Below are 25,279 nucleotides of genomic sequence, written 5' to 3'. Positions count from 1 at the left end.
ACTTAGCTCAGTGCACAGACAGCTGTGGTCAGGACTCAGGGTTGAGGAGGCTACTAGAATTGCCTCCCTGTATTGTCTTTTGTTTTATTTTGTGTTTTAAAAAATCTTTAATATCTGCTTTTTTCCTTTGGTCCCTGGATCCCACTCAGAGATACTGCTGTAAACCTGTCCACTTCCCTATATCCCTGACCCACCCAAACCTTCCTTTAGTGTGGCAACAGTGCCACTGGTCTCTGGGCAGGATGGTCAGGGAGTAGTACCCCAGGATAATGAGTGCTCCCAAAAATGTGCCCAAAGTGGATTTGGCAGCCTCCCCTGGCGTCCAACAGAAGCGGCTGGTGGGAGGCTTTGTGTGAAGGGGCAGGTAGTAATGTTCCCATTCCTAGAGGTCAGGCTTGTTGGCAAACCTTAGCTCTCTTGGCCAATCATATTCTTTCTGGGTCTCATCGGGTTCTAGGAGATGGGCTCCTAAAAATGCATGATTTATAATTACTCATGAAGCATGGATCTCAAAACTAGTTTACACGTAGTGCATGAAGCCTTCGGGGCTATCCCTGGCTTTCTGTAATGCATTGATAGCGCAACCAATGAAATCTTGCTGCTTGGACATGTCCTCCATGGTGTATGAGCAATTTCAGGACTTGGGAGGACAGCAGAGAATAAACCAGGAAGGTGGCCCTGGTGCATTGTCTGTATCAGCCCGCCTTCCCTCATTCTCCTTCCAGGTTCAGGGATTCCAGGGTCAGGCGGTTTCCCACATCGTTAGCTGAGATGAGACTCTTCACCTCTACTGCTCTGTTCTTCCCCCTTTTGGGAGCAATTGTGGCCAGAATCTTCACATTCCTCAAACTGATGGTTTTTTTTGAGATTCCGGGACCTGTGCTTGAACTGCTTTTGGGGGAAGCCCCTGGCATCCTACCTGTGGATTTCTGGTGGCTCCCGTTTGATCTTGGCACTTGACTCCATTACTTCCTTTGCAACTCGGCCACTGTAAATAGTATAATAAAACAAGCAAGAAATGAGACAGTGTTCCAGGATGGGCTCCTCTCTAAGATCTCAGATTACTTTGGCTGAACTGGGAAATGGCCTCTTTGGCCTACCCATTCCCAAAGTTTAGGCTACTGAGAAAGGCCTGCTTGCTGGGGTAAAGAGTTCTAACATGTCCTGACAGATAATCTTAGAGAGCTCTCTATCTCTGGAGCCTGGGATCTTCCATTTTCATTTAAGAATGATTCCTCATTGTCCAGCATGTTCCAAAAATATTGCAAAAAAAGAGAAATCTTTGGACAGACATGAAAATAATTACTGTTGCAGTTCTTGGGCCGCTTTTGTAAGGGCAGGAGGAGAAGGTGCTCATTTAAAACGCTAAGGGCACAGCTGCAGGGAAGGGAAGAAATGGTCAAAGGGTCAGGAGACAGAATTTGATGGAAACCTCAGGCTTTTCTGGAGGTTCCCAGTTTTTTTGTTTTCAAGAATAAGGACCACTAAGCCACTGTTCTGGAGAGAAGGGTCTGAAAATAGGTCCATAATGGTTACTTACTGTCACTATTTACCTGTATCGGAATCGGCTCCCTTTAAAAAATAAATTGCTGCTGGACACTGTGCGGACTTGGCTTGACTTCTCCAGCCTGCGGCAAGGCAAAGTCCAGTGTGAGAAATGGCCTGCAGCTGTCCCATAGGCTAAGACAGTGCTTTCCCAGCTCCTTCCCAAGAAACCCATCAGGAGAAGGCCCCTCACAGCCGGCCTGGTCTTTTACTCTCCTTTAGGACCTGAGAGCTGGGCTCATGGCCTCAGTGCTGGGGACAGGCATACTGAAACCCATGGTCATGTCAGGATAGGGAGGGCTTCCCACGGGTGCTTCATGGGGTTCACCAGGGAGACAGAGAGAAAAAAGGGATGACGGACTAGGTGAGTAACAGAATGCCATCCACTGAATCAGCAGTGTGACCTTGGGCAGATTTCTTTTTCTCTCTTAGCCTTAGTCTTCTTATCTATAAAATAATGGGGCTGGGACTATTTGACCTCAGGAGTCCGTTCCAGTCCTAGCGTTTGATGATTCGTGTGCATGCCTGGGTAATTAGGGTGGAGAAGAGAGCAGGGACTGCTTTCCTATGGCATCTCCTTCTTGGAGAGTCCTAAAGTGTGTTAGCATATTAAAGGCTCTGAGAAGCCTTGAAATGAAGAAGCTATTTTAGCTTTAATAAATGTTCCATCATTTACATGAACTTGGAACCATTCTCCTGTCCCCAGAATGCCTATTAACATCACTCTCAAGGCTGTAGAGATAGCTGATGTGGAGACTATGGAAGGCCAGGGGCATTGGAATAAAATATCCTTTTGGGTGACTTCTCTGATCCCAGTTAGAAAGGGAGGTTTAGGCAGAGTTGCCCGGAGTGAAGTCTCTCAAGAGCCAACTCAGCCTACAACGTGCCCTGGGTGCCCTTGCTGCTAATCTAGCCAAGAGCCGACCTACGTCTGAAGCCTTGATTGGGAGCAGCCAGGAAATATTTAGGGAGCTGTCCCCACAATCTGAACAGCAGTTCCTGAGAGTCACCGCCCTCATCTATCTCAGGGCTCTGTGACGCTCAGCCTACTTGCCTTCCTGCCTAAGCACATTCTTGGGTTGACCTGGCTCCCTTCAAAGCATGGGGGCAAAGGCAGGAATCTGTGAATGAGAGATGCTCAGGGGCCAAAGTAGCTGCTGCTAGATACTTGGCATAACTGAGGCTCTGCCCCCAGGCTAGAGACTTTGAACACTTAATTGGAACATTAAATAGTTAATGGAAAACTGCACAGGGACCTTGGTTTCCACTGTGGGTGTTGGCAGGGCTGGCTAGGTGTGAAGGTCTATTAATTAATGAAGAGACTCAGAAACTGAGTTTGGTCACCGGCTCAGAAGCATAGTTCTGTTCCCATGACAAAGAAAAATGAAGGCCTTCAGAAGTGGTGCTGAAATGTTTTCTTGGCTTTCCTTGGACAGCCAGGGACTGAATGGAGAGAAATTTGACCGTGCAAAAGTCTTTTCCAAGTGTTTTCTCCTTCATCAGAGGAATAAAGATCACTCAAGTTAGCATTTGGGCCACCCATGCAGTTTATCCTGATTCTGTATCAGATGCTTAGAAAGTATTAAGCAGTTCAGAAAGACTGCCCAAGAAACAACTTTTGGGGCTGTGTCCCCAGTAAGAGGGAGACCAGTTCTGCTGGCCAGCATCCTAGAGCAGCCAGCGGGTAGCAAGGCTGCTCTCTCCAGGATCCTTCAGGTTACTGGAGGGAGAGCTATGCCTATCGGCCAGGACATACTATACACTTTTGTCTTATGTTGTCCTGATTAAGATACGGCTTATTAAATCATATCTCATTGCATTCTAAAAACAAGACCAAAGATTTTAGCAAAACATACTTTATCTGGCATTACCCCAGGTTCTCAGTGGGCTCTTTCTTTGCTTCCTAGTGCCTTTATAACCACTTTATTAAGCAAAGAAAACTGAGCACAAAACCCTCAAACATTTCACAAAATTCTTTGGTAAGTAAAATTGTTTTTCTGGCTCGAAGTAGGCTTCTCAGTAACAGAGAAGTCCTTGCCCACCTCCAGCTACCCTATCCCAGGCTCCTGGGCACTTGACTTGTCACTTGGCAACACCTCTGGCTGTGAGGTTCCATGAAGGGCTGAAATCAACGCCAGCTTAGCACCAGGTCACCCACTGGGGAGTGGACCCCAGGGTCTCTCTAAGGCTTAGGGAACTGTTCATGGAGCTATGGTATTCTGTGCTATCTTAGAGCTCTGACTGCTCTGCAGGGCCTGTTTGCTTTGAGTCAGGTACCCATGGGCTTTTTCTCGCCCAAGGCTTACTCTGAAAACCCAGAACTGGTTTGCCACTGAGAGCTGCCCAAGGACATCACAAGGCAGACCCTTAGGCAACTCTACTGAAACACATTCCCAGACCTGAGGGGGTGCACATAAACACCTGCAAAGGGGTGTGAGTTTTACAAAGAAGTCGAGCCTTGTCATTTCACATCTCATTTCTCAAAGTTTCCTGCCGATCATTCCTCTAAAGGTAGCTTTTGTGACTTTGGTTCTGATAATGACAGTCCCAATTCCATGTGTTCACTCACTTGTAGAAGGCTTGGTTCTCAATTCCACACTTCCAGAGGTGCTTGCAGGCTTCTGGAGTTGGAGCAAAATATGTGAGAATAATTTTCTTTTCCTACAAAAAATCCCACATAGAAACAGCTGAGTGTGGATGGAGAAGTGAAGGGTGAAGTAGGCCAGGACACTGACCCCTCGCACAGGCTGAGAATGGGGGAGGGGCTGCCTGAAAGCTGGCTAGTTGGAAGGGAAGGCCTGCAGGACCCACCGGGACAGGGCTCAGTTGTGCACGTAAGTTCACACCTGGCAGGGCCCATCAGTCTCAGCTGGCACAAATTGAACCAAGAGGGTCCTCACCAGAGAAAGTGGTTCTCATATCTAAATTTTTCTATTTATTATCTTGGAATTTTCATATGGAAGCAAAAGAACCTTACTTTGCATTCCCTGGAGGCATGGAACCTCTGGGTGTCATCGGCATCCCTGAGGAAGCCCTATGTTCCAGGGCCTAGCCACCTCTCCCTCCCTCACCTCCAGGTCTTGTTCTTGGTCTTGGCTTAGCATGCAGGTGGCTTATCTCTACCTGGAGGGGGCACTCTGGTTCAGCCCTGGCCATCAGGAGCCATCCCAGTGCCCCAACCCTCCTGAAAAGAAGGAAGCCAACACTCACCTCTTTCTGACTTACGTATAAATAGAAAGTCTTTCCTTCAAATTTCAGCTTGGTCACCTCATTCCTAGAAGCACAAAGAGAGTACCAGTCACCTTGCTGTGGGCTGTGTGTTCACTGCCACGTCTTCTAGATCCACAGCCCACCCTGACTGGAAGGGGCTCCAGGCACAGACACAGTTTTAGCCAAAATTAGAACTAAAACAAGACAGCAGCGCAGTGTTGAAACAGTTCAATCCACAGTTTTCTGGTCAATAAAACTATAATAATAGGGTGAGAGGAGGAGTTCAGGCTCACTAAGAGTGGCTGTAAAAGGGAAACACTGGCATGGGAAGTGAGTCTAGGTAGAGTGGTCCTGGGCCATTTCAGGATTTGGTTCATAACATAGGTGCATTATCTGGATGGGACTATCAAACATAAGATGCCACAGTAGCTGATGAGGCCAAATTTCAAGATATAGCAAATAATGAAAAACAATGCAACCAGGTTCTGAGGGAGTTGAGTCTTTCAGGTGACTGTGCCACTGGATGGAAAATGCAGTTTAATGCAGACACATGTCAAATGATCTCAGGGAGGGGGGCGGAACAACATACCAAAGAGAGAGAACAGATTACATGGAACAGTCATGCAGCGTACTGACCAGGAAAGGGGCTTAGGGGTTTTTGTAGAAAAATCCTTGAAGCCACCAGCCCAGTGAATGGCTGCAGTAAAAGAGGCAAACAGGATACTGGGGTACGTCACCCGCGGGACAGACACAAATCAGAAGAAGTGACATGGTTACTTGGCACGGCTTAGACCTCACCTCCACATACTGCTTGCAGCCTTGGTTACATTTACAAAATGGAAAATGACCAGGGTCATAGGTGGATGTCCCTGAGAGCCAGAGAACCAGGCCTCAGCACTGGTCACTCTTCCCTCCCCTTCCATTTGCCTGACACAGCTGTTCTGGAGCCTGACAGCCCTCCAACCTCACTGGGGACAAGGTCCTCATTTTTCTACCCACTGGGATACCCATGGAGTCTGACCGTGCACACCTGCCTCCTCTTGGCTTCTCCCACTTTGCAATTTTTTGGGAGATTTCCTCAGTATCCTAGAGGTACCCGAAAGGTGGTGAGAAACATGCATATCTAGTTTATTACTGGACAAAACTGAGGGGACAAGGAAGGTCACAGTCCCTGGAAGTCATGGCTGGGTCAGAATGAGAGTTCACAACTCTGACCACTAGTTCTGAGCTAATATAAGACAGTGTATTCCTTGCCTGTTTGACTCCCTTCTAATCAATCAATCTCTTTCATATATAAAATATAATACATATCAGTGGGTTAATATATAAACAAGCACACAGATCATCTAAGCTTCAACAAGAAAGGCAAGTAAGTTTTCTATTGGGAGTGGGATTGGGTTAACAGCTGTTAAAGTCAAGACATTGTGAAGAGGAGACCCTGCAGATGTGAGAAGGTAAAAAGGGTCTAGGGGAGCCAGGTGAACATCAGGGCTTCTGGTGGGAGTGGGGTAGGGACACTTTAGGAACTGCAGGTCCCTGTAACAGGTATGCTCTACCTCATGAGGCAGTTACTCTGTTCAGAGTGTGGTCCAGGAGCTGGGCTCTCTGAGGGACACCAGGCAACCCAGCTGTATCCAGCGAGCAAGTGCTCCTCACTGGGAGGGAGAGTGGTGGCCTGATGCTGCTCGTTGTCTGAAGAGTATTTTGTTGGAGAGAAGCCCCAAAACCCTCACCGTTTTCACCCAGAGAGCACAGAGAGTGGGCCAACCCTGAGCTGGGTGTGTCGGAGGATCAGTTTCACTAGCACTTGGTTATCATATTGCCAGTCTTCACAAGAGCAGTAAGAGTGGAAAGGTGGTGTCTGTCTCTGTCAGCATGGGAGCTGAAGAGGCAGGAAACGCGCCAGGGAACAGCTCCATCCCGATTCCCATGAGCTCTTCTGGGCCAAGGAAAGCCACTTGTCCAAGCCCACGGGAGTAGCTGGCCAGCTTAGACTTAGCCGTCTAAGGCCCAAGAAGGCACAGAAACCACAGGGGCTCGGTAGTAGAATACTCAGCATGTTTTGATGAGGCTCAAAGATGTTTGCACAGGCCAGAAAAAGGGTTTGTTTTATTTTTAAGATTTTATTTATTTATTTTTAGAGAGGAGAAGGGAGGGAGAAAGAGAGGGAGAGAAACATCAATGTGTGGTTGCATCTTGCGTACCTTCTGCTGGGGACCTGGCCTGCAACCTAGGCATGTGTCCTACACTGGGAATTGAACCAGTGGCCCTTTGGTTTGCAGGCTGGTGCTCAATCCACTGAGCCACACCAGCCAGGGCCAGAAAAAGGGTTTCTGGGGCAGCCAAATGTCCATCAACAAACCAGAGTCTGCACTGCATTGGCTCCCAGAGCCACATGGCAGACAGACTCCACACAGATGGGCAGAGAAGCAACAATTCAGAGTGGTTTCAGCTGAGGCAGTGTCTCCTGTCTGCTAGAAATGGGAGTGGGAGAGGGAGGAAAAAGTGGGGATGTGACCTGGAGGCAGAGGTCATCTAACCCTGAAGGATGGAAAGGAGAGACAGCAGCATCTGTGCTCTTGCAGGCAGTGCCCATGGTGAGGGTTGGCACAGTGAGGGTGTTTCAGGGCAGCAAGGTAACGTCTGTCCGTCCCAGGGGTCACTGTGAGTCCCTCCTTCGTTAGGACAGTGGGTAATGGAGTAAGCATCCCTGCAGACGCTATGGCCCTCAGCGGGGAACAGTCCCAAACTCTCGGTTCTCATGGGAACTTTGTTTCTTTAACATCAGCTCCAGCCCCCAGCCTCTCACTGTACCCAGAAACCCACCCTCCACACCCTTTCTTCCTCTGGAGAGGCTGTTGGCTCTCAGGAACACCCTTCTGGAGAATAGGATCCCTAGGAAGAGACCACTAGCTTTTTCAGTTAGCATTATGGATGCAAGACTTTGGAGAGGGCTCAGAACCGTAACTGCCCAATCACAGACAAAGGACATAGGAACCACAGCCCTCCCCAGTGGGTGAAGTATAAAAAGCCTGTCTTGGAAATGAAGATATTCACCATTTAATGAAGTGGACCCTCTTGTTTCCTTGAAGAACAACAAACCCAAAAGGTGTGAAGGCCAGAAATGCAGCATTTCCCGAGACATCCTGAAACAGAAAGATTTCTCATCAGGGTAGTGTAGGCATAGAGGTGAAAGCGTGACGGCTGTGCATCAGTTAATACTTAACACTGGCAGGAGGTCACAGGAGGAAGAGCATGGCATTTGGAAGTAAAAGGCAAGTTACTTACCTTCCCTGAGCCTCAATGCTCTTAACTGTAAGTTGTAGATCATAATGATACCAATCTTAGAAGGCTGTTGTGAATGGCAAACGCTCACACATTGCTGGTTGGATTATAAAGAGGCTCAGTCACTTTGGAAAGCAGTTTGGAAGTTCTTCAAATTGTTAAACGTAGAGTTTACCTTATGACCCAGCAATTCCACTCCTGGGTATGGTCAAAATGTATGTTCATATCAAAACTTGTACATGAGCGTTTATAGAGGATTAATTATTCATAACAGGGAAAAAGTGGAACCAATCCAAATGTCCATCAACTGATAAATGAATAAACAAAATGCAGTACATCCATACAGTGGCATAATATCAACAGTAAAAAGGGGTGAAGTACTGACATATGCTACAACCTTTGAAAACATTATGCTAAAAGAAGCTAGTTACAAAAGGTTACATGTTGTATGATTCCATTTACATGAAATGTCCAGAATAGGCAAATCCATTGAGACAAAAAGCTCCCGGCTGCGGGAGCTGTGGGGAAGGGGAGATGGGGAGTGGCAGCTAGTGGGTGCAGGGTTTCTTTTTTAGGGGTGATAAAATGTTCTAAAATTAGTGGTGACGGTTGTATAACTCTGTGAATATACTAAAAACCACTGAACTGCATACTTTAAAAGGATGGATTTTATGATATGTGAATTACATCTCAAAAAAGCTGTTATCAGAGGGAGGGGGAGAATATGGCAGTTATCATGATGGGCCCTACACGCTGGGCTCTCTCCAGAAAGCTTAGCTGAAGAAAAGATAAGGAGCAACTGGCCATGTGGAGCAGCCCTCACCAGCCCTACCTACAGTGCCTTAACAGCAAAGAGGCCTCCCGGTCACCTGTCAGTCTGTAAACACCAGGCTTGAGGTTCTGCTGAGCAAAGAGGGGAGAACGCACAGCAGAAGCTGTTAGTCACAGTTCCCTTACGTGGGAAAATGAGCTCCAGGGGGACCAGGTCTTCGAGTTCGGGATGGGGCACAGAAAGCTTGTTGGTGGACTGCGCTCTCTCAGAGCTTCCTTCATGATGGGGGCCTCCGGTGTGAATCTGCTCTGTCAGGGTGTGTGTTCAGGTGGCCAGAAACTTACGGCAGGATGCCAGTCAAATGTGTGTGCAGGACAGTAGCCTGGGCCGTAGCTTAGACGGTGCCACGGGTCCGCATGAGGCAGCTAGTGTGAGGCGTACAATTGGGGGCCCGGCTGCCTTCAGGATTTACCTCCCCGGAACGGATCTTCAGCCCATTTAGTCCTGAGAACAGTGGGACCTCTGCCAGGGCTTCATGAGCCTTGCCTCAAAAAAAAAAAAAAAAAAAAAAAAAAGCAGCTTTGCCCTAAAACTGTCTCCTAGAGTCAGGGTGTGAGCATCTGGGCCCAGGGAATAAACTAAGTACATGTTTTGAAAACATTTTCAATTAATATATTTTTATTATTGTCAGCATCTGTAGGACAATACAATGTCATCCAACCCATGGGCACAGCAAAGAGCTGTTTAAAAATAACCTGAATGGAGATATGGTGAAGCCACGGGGCTAGAGTTCCTCTTTCCTGTCATCAGTGCTTGGTGGTGGTTGTTAACACCTGAGTGCCACACCAGCACGGTCCCCGCTGGGGTCACCAGCGCCAGGCTGGCAGGTTGGCAGAGATACGGGTCAGGGCAGGCTGGCCCTTAGGGGGCAGGGTGCCTGGAGGGGTGGGCAGGGAGGCTCTGCTCGCAGGGAGACGGCCTGCCTCAGATGGAGGGTGGCACCAGGAAGCTTTCCACTCCCTGTGCAGGAGCCAAGGAAGTCTAAAACTGTAGGTTTCCAAAGGCCGAGACTTGAGTGCGAGACCTTATTTTTACTCACAGAACAGGCCTGCAATGAGGTGGGCCAGGGCAAAAACAAGATGGAAGGCACAGTGGGGCGAGCTGGGGAAGGTGTTTTCCAGGACTCCCTGGCACAGGAGAGGCCTAGAAGGAAGGATGGAAACAGGGTCAAGCTTACACAGGGTTGATGATGGCTTGAAATAACGGGAAAGAGTAGACTGGGCAGCAGCAGGGTGGGCAGGGAAGGGCCTCTATCTGTGGGCTTGGGGTCAGACCTCTCAGGCCCTGGTTCTCTGCCACTCACCTCACTGCCTGTGTGACCTCAGCCAGGTCTCTTCCTTTCTCTGTGTTTCACATGCCTCGTTGTAAAATGAGGGTGGATAATATTATCTGCCCCTTATGGTGTGCTTAGTAGGCATCCAATACATGTGTGTGGTTGTGTTGCTAACAATATAGCTGCTACGGATTAGCTCACTTTGCTGAACCTAATCAAAAATTTTATTTTGAAAAAACCTAACATGTTACTATTTTTCCTGACGATGATGGATTTAAATGTTGTTAGGAAATAAGGGTGTGGGGAGTTGGGGTAGAAAGGGAGATGTCACTCTTGTTAGGGGACCATGGAAAAAGGGGATTGAGGAGAAAGTTAAGTGGGCAGAAGGGGGAGGAGGCAGAGGCTGTTACATAGATCTGTGGGACTCACCCCAGGGACCCCGGCCAGAGCAAAGGAAGCAGAAAATCCTCCCATGAGCTGGGTGCTGCTGGCCATGTTGCTGCATTGACACCGCAGACACCTGGGGCCGGCCTCCCAGTGAAGGCAGCTGTTGGGGTTAGAGGGGAACAGCCTCCCCTGACCAGACTGGCTGATTTGGAACAGGGAACAACTGGGAATAGACCCTGATAGATGCCACATCATTCCAATAAGCAATTAACAGCATGTTGACCAATCCCAATCCAGTCTCTCATATGGAGCAATTCTTCAAACTGCATCCAGTGCACCAGTGCCAGGTGAAGGCCACTGCAAGGCCCCGGCACCTGGGCATCGACGGGTGGAAGGCAGTCGGAATGTTTGCTGGTGTCTGGCACGTGAGGAGCAAGACTTGGAATTACAGTGAGAAATCTCATATCTGTACCAGCATGCAAATGTAACCAGGCATCCATGCTGACACCTTTTCTAGAACTTGCCCAGTTTCTTCTATCTAACATGTCATTCTCATTGTAAGCCTGCCTTTGGGATTTGTGTGCACAAGCACGAGTTATGTGACAAAAAAAGAAGGAAATGAGGACGAGGAGAGAAGTGACATAGACAATAGTAACCTGTCCCCTTCCCATCCTGATGAAATCAGTACCCACAGGACTGAGCTATTAATGGACCTGGGAGGTGCAATGAAAACTCAGGTCTTGACAGCCGCAGGTGGCTGGCGCCACCTCCACTCTACGTCAGCTAACAGTCAAAAGAATTTAGTTCACTTTTACAGTTTAAGGTAGAAGTTTGTTTTCAATTTTTCATCCTTGTGGAAAGAGTTTTTGTCTTGGTTTAGGACCCCAGCTCTGGGTTTTTGTTTCTTGTTTTTTCCCAATCCTCACCCAAGGATATGTTTATTGATTTTTAGAGAGACAGGAAGCAGGCAGGGAGAGACACAGATGTGAGAAAGATCAATCGGTTGTATGTGCTCCGACTGGGGATTGAGCCTCAACCTAGGTATGTGCCCTGAGACTGGGGATCGAACCTGAAACCTTTTGGTGTACAGAACAACGCTCCACCCAACTGGGCCACCAGGCCAGGGCCCAGCTCTGTTTCTCATTTGCTCTGTGACTTACTTATCTTCTCTGAACTTCAGTTTCCTCATGTGTAAAATAAGGACAATAAGTAATACATACTTCAAAAACACTACTTCTATCTGATGGCCTAAGTGAGTTACTGACAGGACATGGCCAAAGGTGTTTTTCATGGAGTGAGGATGGACGTGCACTGCATCATTCACACGTTCAGTTTGAACCCACCATCACCCTTGACCTGCATCATCAAAGTTATGCCCTAAGGTGATCACTCTGCCTAGAAGAGGATTTTGGGAAATCACAGCACCAACTGATTCTTGGAAGTAGCCCAGTCCCCACAGGCTTCACCTCCAGATACAGTGAAGTAGGTTTCTGCCTGCTGCCTCCTGAGAAGATGCTCTGGGTATGACGGAGTGAGGACCCAGCACTCTTGGCTGTTATGCCTCTCTGGGTCATCCAGTCCACTCTCTAGATCACATCTTAATCTAACACAATCTGGGTGCATGAAACCTCTATTATTTTTTAAAAACCTTAGGGAAGAGGAATCCACATGCTCTTCCAGACACTTATGCCCATTCCTGAAAGAGCTCGTAGCTGGGAACCTTTAAGTCAATCACGAAAATCATCGAGTTTCAACATATTAGAAGCTGTGGTGGAAAACAGGAAGGGGAGGAACCCTGTAAGAGGCTTCGCATCACCCCATGGCAGCTCAGAAAGTCAAGTTCTTCATTTCAGCAGTGAACCTACTGCAGGTAGCCAGGAAGGGCTCACCTGAGGGTGAGGGCGAGTCATTACTGACCCTTCTTGTTCCGTTTCTTTGAGGACAGGGCAACCTGTCAAGCCAGGGAGGAGGGTTTATTTAGAGAGAAACCTAGGTGGCTAGATTATGAAAGTAATGATCCTATTTAAAGGGCAAAAAGGAATGACACTGTAGTTTCGTTTGTGTGGTTGCTCCAAGCTAGATCCTGCTGAAATCAGTTTTCTTCTGGTCTATTCAGAACTAATATAATGCCACCTGGTGAACTAACATTAAATTTTTGTATGATTTCAGTAGTTTCGTAGGTCTTTGCCTTCTCTCTATCACAACTGGCAGTGGGTCCTGCTTTGTTCCTAAATAAATGCCATCTCTCCAGAAGGAAGACCATGACTGATAACTGAAAGGGCACAGCACTGAGGCAGACAACTCTGGGTTTGAGTCCCAGTAACTGTCTGTACCAGGAGCTCTGGGCATGTCAGTTAGTCCCAGAGGCTCGGTGCTCTTATCCTAATAAGAGGACAAGAATATCTTGATAGTGTTATTGAAAAGAGTAAATGAGATAGTGCACATAAGTGCTTGGCAGCTTCATTCAATAAATGGCATCTTTATGACTCATAATAAGGCACAGGCTGGGTACCTGTGACAGGCGTGATCACTCCAAAAACTGCGATGGGGCCGGAGGCACAGCCCAGGCTGCAGGAGACCTGGGGGAAACCACCAGCCCCAGGGCCCCCCGGCAGGAACAGGATGCTGGCTCCTGGGGTTGGAGAGGTGCCAGGGCCGGGGAATAGGTGCAACCCCTGGCTGCCGGTGGTTTGCTCTGCTCTCCTCGCCCAGGAGCCACAGGCTTGGTCTGCCAGAGCGCCTGCCAGGAGTTGGGGGTGGGAGGAGGTGCAGAGAGCTCATGACAGCCTGTGGAAGTTCAGAGTCTGGGCATTATCATAAGCCAGCTGGCTGTTGGAGCCCCTAGTCTGTCCCACCCAGAGTTGGTAGTATCTCCTCTTCCTGGTACGAGGTCCAGAGACAAGGACGTTGTGGGCAGAAAGAAACCGTCAGCATGGACAGGAAGAACAGCAGCTTCTTAATTGGTCCAGGAGAACAGAGCCCAGCCAAAGTGTTGTTCTGCTCTCATTTAATTATCAAAACGATTCCTTTTCTCCTGACCTCCCTAGGGCTGCGTGCCCCAGATTCCCTGGGCCCAGTAATTGCCTCTCTGTTAATAGAAATCATCAGTATTTATTACACTGAGTGCTGCAGCTTATTTCAGCCCTCCTGTAGCAACATTAAGGCAAGTGCTTGGTAGCATGTCACCAGAGTGACTACTCGATGACAAGAGTAAAGGCTCCCAAACTGTTCTTGCTGAAGAAGGCTGAGGAAATCCTGAGCCAGAGCCCGATAAGGTGAGCTGAGGGGCCACGTGTGGGGTCTGCAGCAGGGCCCTGAGGTGGCCTGGGGTGAGCAAACAGGACAGGGCCCAGGAAGAAGAGACTGGAAACCCAGTGCTCTGGCTGCTCTCACCTTCTCCCTGAGGCAGTCTCCTGAGGGCTCCTTATAGACACACAATGGGGAGTGACTTGAGTTCAAATTCTTGCTCTGCTGCTCAGGGCCCTGTAAATTGTGGCTTCCTGGAACTTTTATCTTCACATTGATAAACCATGAAGAACCCAATACTCATCTCCCAGGGCTGGCATGAAGATTAAATGAGAAAATAATGGGAAAGGATTCCAGTGCGCTTGCCAAGGAAGATGTGCCACGAATGCCTCTTCCCTCCTCGCTGCGGTCTCTTTAGCCTGTGTCCGAGAAGGACAGACTCATCAAGGACGGGGCTGAGCCAGGAGCCCCACAGTCACTCAGCTGTGCCCAGGTTTACTGTCCACTGTGTGCTGTTAGGTGAAAGCCCTGCCCAGGGACCCATCTCTGAAGAGGCAGGCACTCTGTGTGGCCTCATGGGGACAGAGCAGGTTTGGAGTCAAAATGAGAGGCACTGGTACTTCCTGATGCTATATCTATTTTTAGGCAGCCATGTATTTCAAGGTCATGAAGTGATTCAGCAGTTCAGGGCAGAGCACAGTTACTGAGTACCCACAGTGTACAGACGAGGCAGGTGAGGCTCAAGAGGGGCCTCAAGGGGCTCCAGTAGGTAGGAGACCAGTACTGGAACCAAGGCCCGCGGACTGCAAGGCTCTCCTCAGTCCTGTGTGGGCTCCCCAGCTGACAGTCTCTGAGCAATTAATGCAGGTTGAACTACAGCAGTTATGTAGAGGGCATTATTTATGAAGCTTTGCTAATTCATTTGTAAATATCCACATACGAAGTTTTTGGTGTAAATAGGCATCAATGTGTTTCCTGACAGTGCTGGCCCCTAAGAACACAGGGGTTATCTGGCAGGAGGCTGTGCCGGGGAGGTAGGGACCTGAGGGGCGGGGGAAGGCAGCCAGGGTTTCGGAGTGCCGGGATGCAGAATGTTGTCAGAGTTCACATGTGAAGTTTCAGCATTAAGTCCTGGGCAGGAACAAATCCCCATCACCCCACCAAAAGGCCAAGGGAAACACAGCTCTGTCCTCACATCGCTGGGTTCCTTGGTTTCTATTCTTTTGATTTTTGTTGGAAACTTAGGATGTCCCCTCAATTCCCTCCTGTTCCCCTTTGATACTGTCCCTCAGATCAGTGTGAAAATCAGTTTTACTGGTGGCACTGGGGTAGGAAGACAGAGGCAAACACTGGGGGACACTGAGGCAGAGACAGGAGTGTCCGAGCAAGTAGCACATGGAGATGAAGTGGAGGGATGTGGCCACAGACTAGAGGAAGACACCACGGGTCTCCACTGCTCTCTGCTGTGACTGGCTGCCTGAGCTCATCTCCAAAATGCCAGACGCATGTAAGTAATTACAGAGGTTTTTTCTGGGCAGAGCCTGCCTGCCTGGTTCCCGTCTCGCCCTCACATGCACATAATGGAATTAAATGTGACTCCACTGCAGTTCCACGCAGTGACTTACGCTGCTGCAGTCAATAAAACCCACTCTTGGAAAGAAACTAGATTACGGGTCAGGGAAGGGTGGGCAGTCTGCTGAGTCACCTCTGGTCATTCCCCAAGGGGCGGGGGCACTTCCACACTGCTCCTTTCTTCATTGCTACCAAATTACCCACCGCTGCCAAACTGGAGCCCCTGTTTCAGATTTGTTATTTAGACTGACTTTGTCTCAGACCCTCTGACACTGATGTGGCAGCACAAAATTATGCAGCGTGGACTCTAGAGCAGTTTTCAAAACAAGACATTTTCTCTGGCATCTGTCGCTAAAAGCAAATCACCCAGCTGTTGGAGGGGTGGAGGGTGCAGGCATGTGGTCCCTTCTTGCCTGTTGCCCTCCATAGGAGGCAAGGTCCATGCAGCCTCCCAGCACGGGGGTCTTACCTTGCACGGGTGAGGGTCTACTCCATATGTCTCCAATGTCTGTGCTTTTCTTAAAAAGTTCAGCTCTGATGTTGCTGGTGTTTGACCACTGGAATAAAGAAAACGAGATGATTTCACGTGAGGCAAATTATTAAGTGCTCAGGATAAGGCTCACACCACAATTTTTCCAGAGTGCACTCTCTGCTCCGTTCTAGGAACAACTTCAGAGATTCCTGCCTAGGATCAGAAACTCAGATGTCTTCAGGGTGAGGCAGGGTAAATAATGAATGACATGGGCTGAGGGTGAGACAGTAGGGACTGGAGGGAACTGTGGCGAACTGGGGAGTGCTCTCCCATCTAATGTGGGCAGCTACTCCTCTGCTCCAAGACTAGTTGTGGGAATGCAGCGCCCAGCACTGTTAGATGTAATTTTTAATGAGGAGTCAGACCACCCAGGAATACCAAGTTCTGTAGGCTTTTGCCTCACTCTCCTTTGGCCCCTGCCCCACCCAGGCCAGAGACACACAAGCACACACATGTATGAGCACGCACACACACACAAGGACACACCCCATAGATCAAGGGTGCCTGTGTCTCTTTCATCCCCAGGGGTAAAATAAATAAATAAACAAACAAGCAAGCAAGCACACAAATAAATAAAGAGAAGTCAGAGGTACTGTTTTTTTTTAAGTGTGGTATTTCATGATTTAAAATACTATAGGGGCAAACAAAACACATCGACAGCCTGGCTGCAGGCCATGGGTTTCTCATTTGTGATCTGATCTAGATTGAAATACAGAGAAGGGGCCTGTATATCTTGCTGCTTCTGCCTAAGCCTCTTCCTTTACAAAGAAGGAACATGGGAATGGAAGGTAACAAGATGCAGCAGGAGGCAGTGCTGAGCTTCCCAGATGCCACGATAGCTGTCTGTCTGTCCACAGGGTGTTGACTATGAAAAGGAAACGGGCAGCAAAAGGAAGGAACCAGCCCTGGCACCATGCCATGTGAAGAAGGGGCCTTTGGCAGCATCACTCCGCTCCCGGCTGCCTCTTCAGCAGGTGCGCAGAGGAGCTCACCACAGACCATGGCAATATCACCACGGTCAGGCTCTCGGGCCCCCGAGCCCTGGCACAGCAGATGTACTTCTACAGATGTGGGGTTGGCTTCAGGGGGAGGAGGGGTGGGCAATGTGTTGTGGAGGGCAGGAAGACCTGCCACCCACAGGAGGAGCAGGCCAGCTTCCCTCTAGTGTCCCTCTGGAGAGACAGCAACCAATTGGTACTGTATATGCCAGCCTCTGTGCTACCTGGGGTAAAATATACCAAGACATTCAGTGTGCAGTCTGGGCCCTTGAGGAACTCATGTGAAGAGTTGCAGAAACACAGACACATTTTTACATTAGGAAGATGAAACTGAACGTGTGTAAGTAGTCCCTGTATGTAGGCATTATGCTGACAGCAGACTTCTACATCCATCAATGGGTTGAGACACAGCAGAGGTGTTTGGAAAATGCTCCCGTGCAGTTGGAGTTGGCCCAAGCCTCTGGGGGCTTTCAAGCGGGCATCATCTTCCTGGGGGATCTCCAACCTTCTACCAGGTTCCTAAAGGGCTGTCCCCCATCTAAAACCCTCCTGGAAGCGACTCAGGGGAGTCTCAGCACATCCCTCCTATCTCCTTTTAATGAATCCTGAGCCCTCACACAGGCCTGTGTATTCTGACCTTGACCACAAGGGGCCGCTATTTCCCTAACAGTCAAGGGAGGAGCCCTTCACCCAGGAAGGCCAGAAGCGTGGGGAGCGGCTAGGATTCCACCTTTGAATAGGTGTCTCTCGGAGGGTAAGGAACCAGTCCTGCCGCAGACAGTGGGCAGGACCTCTGCTTACAAAGGCTACGGAATCTGTGGGGCTGTATTTGTTGGTTAAATCTTTGAAGGAAGGTGAAGATTTTTTGTTTTGAGGGGGCCAAAGGATCACGGTAGGGACTAGTTTAGGTTTACTATTATAATTTGAAATATCTTTTACCCCCTCCTGGGAATTTTTCTTCCCCAGAATGGCAGTTACACAAACATGTTAAAATATTTTAAAAAATTATAATACATTGGTATAATGGCATGTTTTATTTTACAACAATGCATTTTATGTATCATTCCTCTTCATAGTTTATCAGTTTGGGGAATCGGCGCCCCAACATGCCACACAAAGTAGAGTCCAAGCATCCCAGTTTTTTATATTTGTTTTTTTTTAAGTCAATCTTTATAGAAAATCTTATTTCATGTGTGTGAAAGGATGGATGCCATGATGCTATTTGATGAAATTAGGAATTGGGTGAACTAACAATATGAGTGAACTAAGAATCTGAGGAGGGCAAGCCTCCTGCTTCCAGGTGTTTCTCTCCTCCTTCTCTTTGTGCAAGGGTGTGGGGTTGAGGCAGTGCTGCAGATTGTCTCTGAACCAAGTGCTCTCAGGGCAACCAAAGTATTTATGAAACAGGCCAGCCTGGTGCAGTCCCACCCACTGACCTGGGTAAGCCCTGAACACAGTCTCAGATTGAGGGCAGAGGCTTGCTCATTTTTCAACCTCCACTCAACCCTTCCTCTCTAATCTTTTTTCTTTTCTGCTGTTTATGTTTTTCTTTCTCTTTTTGCTAGTTCATGCTTTAGACCTCTTGTCTCTTCACTTTTCTTGGTGAAGCAAATACCTTTGAGGCCAACCCCTGTCTGTTTTCCTTGCCGTACAACATCTTTCTTGCCTTTAAGGGGGAGCCCACAAGGCTTGGTTGGGGTCCCTGAAAATGGTACACCCAGAGTCAGACTGTGTGGGAGACAGTGTCCTGGCCTTGAACTGAGTGTTACTCACCTGAGTTCTGTCTTGTGAATCTCGGCAATTTTCCTTTCCAGCTTCTCTGAATGTTTAGGGAAAAACTGGAACTTGGAGCTGTAGCCTTCAGGGTGTTTCCCCGGGTCATAATCTCCAATCTCCGCTTGTAAAAGGAAAAGTAGAGGAAAACAATTGTAGAGACTGGCGAAGCAACAAAAGATGAACACACAGAGCAAATGTCAAAGCAGGTACCAGCTTCACAAAAACAGTGGATCTTGAGCATGGCTGTGGGGCAGGCAGAGGACATGCCTCTCAGGAGCATGCCCACGCCTGTGTTCCCAGGCGAGCACACTGGGTTGATGATGAGTCTAAGCAGAGGGAGAGTAGAGCTGACCCTGTGTTCTGAGGGCACCACAAGTAAATTTGCAATAAAAGAGAGATCTACACTGTCATCCTCATCCACTCAGTTATGAGAAGAGGGCCTGGGAGTAATGTTTTTTTGGCAACACAGGACATTGAGCTTGATCAGAAAGACAGAATCCCTTGGGCCTGAGCCAGATCAGAAGAAATCTCGTTTTGAGGATTTTAGCAGGGACAAAGCAAATTGATGAATGAGCCATGATGCAAATTCAGAACTCAACTCTCAGTCCAAACCATATAAAATCAAGTGAGTAAATATCCACTGAGGGCTGAGCAGATACTGGACACCGTGGAGAGGACTGTGGAGTGGGGAAGACTGGCTGTAACCAGCAACTGTCATTGAGACCAGTGGCTCCGGGTCTTAAAGCTGACTTCTCAGCTCCCTGCAGCAGGTGGGGCTTTTTATGGGCATCCATCCCTAACTCTGCTAAACTCTCATATCTTAGAGCTCTTTGCAGGCAGGGGTGGCAATGGGCCCATTGTGGTCTCCACAGTGTGTTCCTAGGTGAGAACCTAGTTTTGCCTACGTGAAGTACTCTACCGGGAACATCACGGGTACATGAAGAGGAAGGATGTTAAGAAGCTGTAGCTGCTTTGAGCTTGTACTTTCTCCTTCGCTAGTGAAAACCACAACCAGTACAGAGAGAAGTCTGTGTTCTCCTCTCACAGTTTAATATTATGCTTCCAAACACTTGGGAATTTCTATTATTAAGCAAGAGACTAAAGGCTTCCCTAGGTCTAATGTCTGGAGTGACCTTGAGCCATGGAGTATTTATTATGATTTTATTTAGAAAACTCCAAATGGAAAGCATTGATATTGGACTTCACTTTTCTTAAAGAAAAAAATAAAATGAAAATTTCAATATGTTTGTCAGGGTAAACTGAAGGAAAGACTAGAGTTTAAAATTTCCAAACCAGGCTCTCCTTTAAAAATGAAAGGAGCCTCTTTTTGGGTGCCTTGGAGTTGGCAAACACCTTCCTGTTTAGGTGATTTTTCAAAATAAGAGTCTTAGAAATCAAAGTTTTAATGGGCTGACTTTTACATTCATAATGTACCTGTGATATTACTCTTGCCAGAAGAATTTTAGTTTCGGTTGGCAAGGACTTTCCAGGTTCTCTTCATAAAGTATCTTCCTGGAGTTCACTGATTTCCAATTAAGAGTTCACATGCTTTGATGGGAATATCATGATTTTAGTGCTATGGTCCAAAACAATCCAGTGACAGTTTCAGGCCTAAGTACTAAAAGTTATTTAGGAAGTGGCATTTAGAAGTCTCCTGCATTTCATGAAAGGAGAAGAGATTATATATGATGAGTGCTTCCCTTTCCCACTGTTTGTGCAAAAAATTCCAATCTGGGCACCAGCTAGGTAACAGACTCAACTCTACCTTATTAACATGTTAGAAAATGCGTTTGTTACTTAGAAACATTTTCAACTTTGAACAGAAAGGGCTCTGAAATAGACACCACAATTCCAAGGCGCTTCACATCTTTGAGATTTGCATGAAAGGAAAAAATGTATTGCTCTCTAGAGTCTCAGTAATGTTATCAACCAAGGATGATAAAACACCCCAAAGTCAATGAGAATGACTGGAAGGGCTGGCACAAAGCCCTCGGGTACAGGATGGCGTTGAGGGGTCAGAGCTTTCTGGGTCTAGGAAGTCAAGGCAAAGCCCTCTAATTCGAACTCTGCTTCAAGTTAGATATATCTGTGAATATGCAAGAAGTAGTCATCTGTGGTAACTGAAATAATGTAATCAGTAGTTAGCATGAAAAGCAAATTTATCCTGTCAAAAGTCATTACCTTGAAGGATATAAGCCGCTAACAAGGCAGCATCTGATGTTTTGCAGAGGAGGCGACCGTGGTAGAGATCCCTTTTGATCTGTAGGAAGACTAAATACCTGGAGAGAAAACAGAGAGTGAATTGTAAAGAATGTCTTTGCTTTAAAGACCAACTCTCTGTCATGACACTTTTACTACATTAAAAAAACCCCTCAAAACATACCACAGAACAAATACATTTTGCATTTCCCTGAAGACTCTTTGAAGTACTTTGCCCTGAACTGATTTGAGGTTCAATTCAAAACAACCTGTCAGTTTCTTCCTGTAGCTCAAAACAGAAATGGCATGACCTGGTAAAAACATTGTCCCCTCAGTGCTGGGCTTTGGGAGGAGCCAGCCCAGATGAATTCAATGCAAAAACAAAAACAAAATCCGGAAAACAAAAAACCTAAACAAGTTTTGGGAAGGATGTGGAGAAAAGGGAACCCTGGTGCCCTGCTGGTGGGAATGCAGACTGCTGTAGCCACTGTGGAAAACGGAATGAAGTTTCCTCAAAATACTAAAAATGGAACTGCCGTTGGACCCAGTGATCTCACTTCTGGGAATATAGCCTAAGAATCCCAAAACACCATTCAGGAAGGATATGTGCACCCTTATGTTCATACCAGCATTATTTACAATAGCCAAAATCTGTAATACAGCCCAAATGCTCATCAGTAGATGAGTGGATAAAAAAGATTTGGTACATTTATGCAGTGGACTACTGTGCAGTTGTTAAAAAAGAAGGAACTCTTACCCTTTGCAACAGCGTGGATGGACCTGGAGAACACTATGCTAAGTGAAATTAGCCAGGTGGTGAAAGACAAATACCATATGTCACTCACATATGGAATCTAATGAACAAAATAAACTGATGAACAAAACAGGACCAGAGGCATGGATACATGGAACAGACAGATCTCAGAAAGGAGGGTGTTGAGGACTGCAAGAGATTAGCCAAAAGAACATATACGCATATAAACATAGCCTATGAACACAGACAACAATGTGGTGAAGGCCCAGGGGGCAGAGGGAAAAGAGTGGGGGGAAATGAGGGTCTTCTGTAATAATGTCAACAATACAATTTTTTTTTTGTAAGAAAATAAACCCGTGTGTGAAGAGAGGGTCCAGCTGGGACTCTCTCCACCTTGGACTCTGGCTGATGTTCCTTCTTAAAAAGCTAAACAGCAGATGAAGGAAATAGCCCAGGGAAGAGCTCTGCCTTGGCTTGTCAAGAGAACCTGTCCATCTGCGGAACAGCCTTCAGTTATTGGCAGAGGTCAGGCAGACCACTCAGAGTTGGATAAGGTGTGAGAAGAGGCACGGGTGAAGGAAGCGCAGAAATGGTGGCTAGTGATTCGGCAAGTACAGGAAGCTCTCACCTCAGGTGGAAGCAGGATATCAAGAGCAACAGCTTATAGCCACTGACAGATAGTGAACACTTGCTGTCTGCGAGTCCAGGAGTTATGCACTTTACATGCAATATCTCATCTAAGTCTCACAAACGCTTTGAGATAGTTGCTATTATTATCCCCTCCCCCCCACTCCGCCCCGGCATTAAGATAAAGAAACTGAAGCTCAAGATACTTCCACAGGGGCACACAACTGGTAAGGGGCAGGGCCGGGATTCAAATTCAGGACTGTCAGGCTCCTGAGGCCGGCTCCTAATCACTAGGTCACACCTGCCCGCCTGGCACTGTAACTGCTTCACAGTATCACAAGTAGTTGGTGGACCCTATCTCAGTAGCATGGAATTGTTGACTTTCCATTTTGAAAATGCCTTTAGAAGGAGAGGGGTCTGTTCATAACCTCACTGGTACCCGAGGAAGAGCAAAAGCCAGTGGTATCACGCCCTTCAGTGAGTCACCTACCACAGTGGCTCCTTGGCCAGGAGGGCGGCTGTGGTGGTTTGAAAATATGCCTGTCAATTATTTGCTACTCCTCATCTCCAGAGGCAGAACCTAATTCCTTCCCTTTGACTGTACATAGGAGTTAGTGACTTGCTTCTAACAAATAGAATAAAGTAGAAGTGGTAGTGTCTGACATCTGAGACTAGGTCATAAAGTCATCACATCTTCCTTCTTGTTCTCTCTCTTGGGTCACGCGTTCTGGGTTGAGGACACATTAGCAGCCCTTTAAAAAGGTCCACGTGGTGAGGAACTGATGCCGTTTGCTAACAGCTCGCAAGAAGCTGCCACTTTCTGCCGAGAGCCATGTGAGTACATCATCGTGAAAATGAATCCTCCAGTCAGGCCTTTGGATGACCGTGATCCCAAGAGGCCCTGAGCCAGAACGACCGGCTACACTGCTCCAGAACTCCTGACCCACAGGAACTGAGAGATGACAAATGCTTGTTCGTTTAAGTTAGGTTTTGTGGCACTTTACTAGACAGCCGTGGATAACTACAGCATCCCCAGGGGAGTAATGGACATAGTAAAATTCCTTTAAATGCTGTCAGTCTGAACCAAAAAGAAAGTGGACCCTCCCTGGACAACTAGAGGTTTCCACTGTTTCTGTTTTCAGGCTGAAGGATGAAACAGAGGATTCCAAGTTCACTTGATCATGTGACAATGCTCAAAAAAAACAGGTCCACTGACAGTGCAACTTCTGGGGTGAGGAGGGGGACCAGCAGGCAACTCTGAGAGCCTCAGGCTTGGTGATTCAAATAATAACAAAGAGAAATTGAAGAGCAAGCAAACCTCTTCTCTTCCAAGGCCTTGCTGCTCAAAGTGTGGCCCACAGATCTGCCTCACCTGGGAGCTGGTCGGAAACGGAGACTATTTGTCCTGTGCTAAGCCTGCTGAATCATTTTAAGATCCCCAAGTGATCTGCATATAGAATAAAGCTTAAGCATTTTTCTAACCACATCAGGATGGACTTCCCTCCTCAAAATAAGTGGGGGGGGGGGTGCATTGCAGTCTGGAAGTTAATACAGGCTCCGTTCATCACCTCAACCACCACCACCACCACGCTCTGCTCCAATGTTGGCCGAGAACAACTGAGGGAAAAAGAAACCATGCAGAGGGGAATGTTAAGATGGATCTAGCAAATCAAGCTTGTCTTCACTCTGCTTTCCAGGGTGAAATGCCACAGTGTGTGGGGAGGGGGAGGGGAGGGAAAGAAGGGAAAAGGAGGAGGAGATGGGGAGAAGGTTTCTCTGCCTCTCAGTCCCCAGCTCCCACCTTCCAGAGGCTTTTGCAGGATGTGGAAGCAAACCTTCTGCCCCTTACTCACTGGTCAGTCCTCCCACACCTCTCTGCTTTCCTGTGTCCAGAATTCAGGGACCACACATACTGGACTGAAGGAGATATTTCAAAGGGACAATAAGGCTCTGGGCAGTGACTCTCAATGTGGCAGTTAGGAGAACATTCCCCGGAGGAGCAAGTCAGAATCTGTGTGTGTATGGGTGCTCCTGGGTTTGAAAAAGCACCTCTAGGGCCCCCTTTGCCCAAGGGGGACACACTCCTCCTCACACTGAGAACCACTAGTTTTTATGAGGCAGCTTTATGGATGGGTGCATGTCAGGTGCCTCAGGTGAGCTGGAAAGGAAACAGGACTTTCCACTGCAGGGAGGGGTTTCTTCAGACTTCTGGAGGTAGGGCAGCTACAGGGAGGCCAGGGGTAAGGCCACAGGAACATTGCTAGGCAATGGTACAGCAATTGGAGAGGGAGGGGAAGGAAGGGCAAGTCAACCTCCTAAAGAAACAAAACAAAATATAGAGGACAAGGAGAGATGAGCTCATGAAAGAATCAACTGGCAGCTTCAAGGTAAAGAGGGTCCCCCCTTGCACTAGGGGTGCCTGCTTCCTGTTCTGCTGCAGCGCCTTCCATCATGATGCATGTTTTGTTCATTTAAGGAGATAACCAATGACTTGGTGTTGTTGGTCATGAAAATATATCCCACATGATTCTTTGCATTCTTAGACCTATTCTTGAGACCCTGGCATGTTCTCTCCTGCCACACATGGCCTGAGGGAGACCATCTTGTTGCCTGAGGCATTGCCACCCAGGGCCACTGTGTTGCCAGGCAAGAGATAGGCTTACTGGGGCCACCCAGCCGTGCTGGCTTCTGATGAGCAGGTTGGCTGGGTTGCCCAATCCCAGGACCCCAGGATGGGAGTTAGAGAGCCCAGTCCTCTCATTTTGTAGCTGAGGAAGTAGAAGTCCAGACACGTAGGGTGACTCGGCTGAGGTGACACAGTGATCAGAATCAGGACAGCCTCCTGGGCCAGGGCCTAGCGCTTCCTCCACCCCTGTGGTAATTCAGTTATTATCGGGTTGGGTGCAAGGCGCGGTCCTAAATGAAGTCAGGAGAACTCTGCCATCAGAAAGAAATTTAATTCTTTTGGTTCCTTAATGGAACCAAACTAGAAATTAGTTTTAGACAAGATTTAAGATGACCAGTGTGCTCTTTTAGGACACTG

At 47.8% G+C, this 25,279-nt stretch overlaps 1 protein-coding gene across 5 annotated transcripts in view; it reads right to left on the bottom strand.

The window, feature by feature from the left end:
- Positions 1-25,279, bottom strand: part of FRMD5 (FERM domain containing 5) — a 262,837-nt gene that overhangs the window by 8,405 nt on the left and 229,153 nt on the right. For all 5 annotated transcript variants that reach the window (XM_054565483.1, XM_054565480.1, XM_054565482.1 and 2 more), the window contains exons 5-12: positions 20,838-20,935; positions 18,654-18,777; positions 15,820-15,907; positions 7,813-7,901; positions 4,756-4,819; positions 4,115-4,206; positions 1,554-1,628; positions 920-988 (exon numbers count right to left, since the gene is read on the bottom strand). In XM_054565483.1, coding sequence (XP_054421458.1) covers positions 920-988; positions 1,554-1,628; positions 4,115-4,206; positions 4,756-4,819; positions 7,813-7,901; positions 15,820-15,907; positions 18,654-18,777; positions 20,838-20,935 — 699 coding nt within the window. The remainder of the gene's footprint in view (positions 1-919; positions 989-1,553; positions 1,629-4,114; positions 4,207-4,755; positions 4,820-7,812; positions 7,902-15,819; positions 15,908-18,653; positions 18,778-20,837; positions 20,936-25,279) is intronic.

The sequence above is a fragment of the Pteronotus mesoamericanus genome, unplaced genomic scaffold (assembly GCF_021234165.1).
Source record: "Pteronotus mesoamericanus isolate MK-2021 breed Mesoamerican mustached bat unplaced genomic scaffold, CSHL_Meso_final contig_164, whole genome shotgun sequence".
Lineage (NCBI taxonomy): Eukaryota > Metazoa > Chordata > Mammalia > Chiroptera > Mormoopidae > Pteronotus > Pteronotus mesoamericanus.
This window is presented reverse-complemented; position numbering and strand designations above follow the sequence as displayed.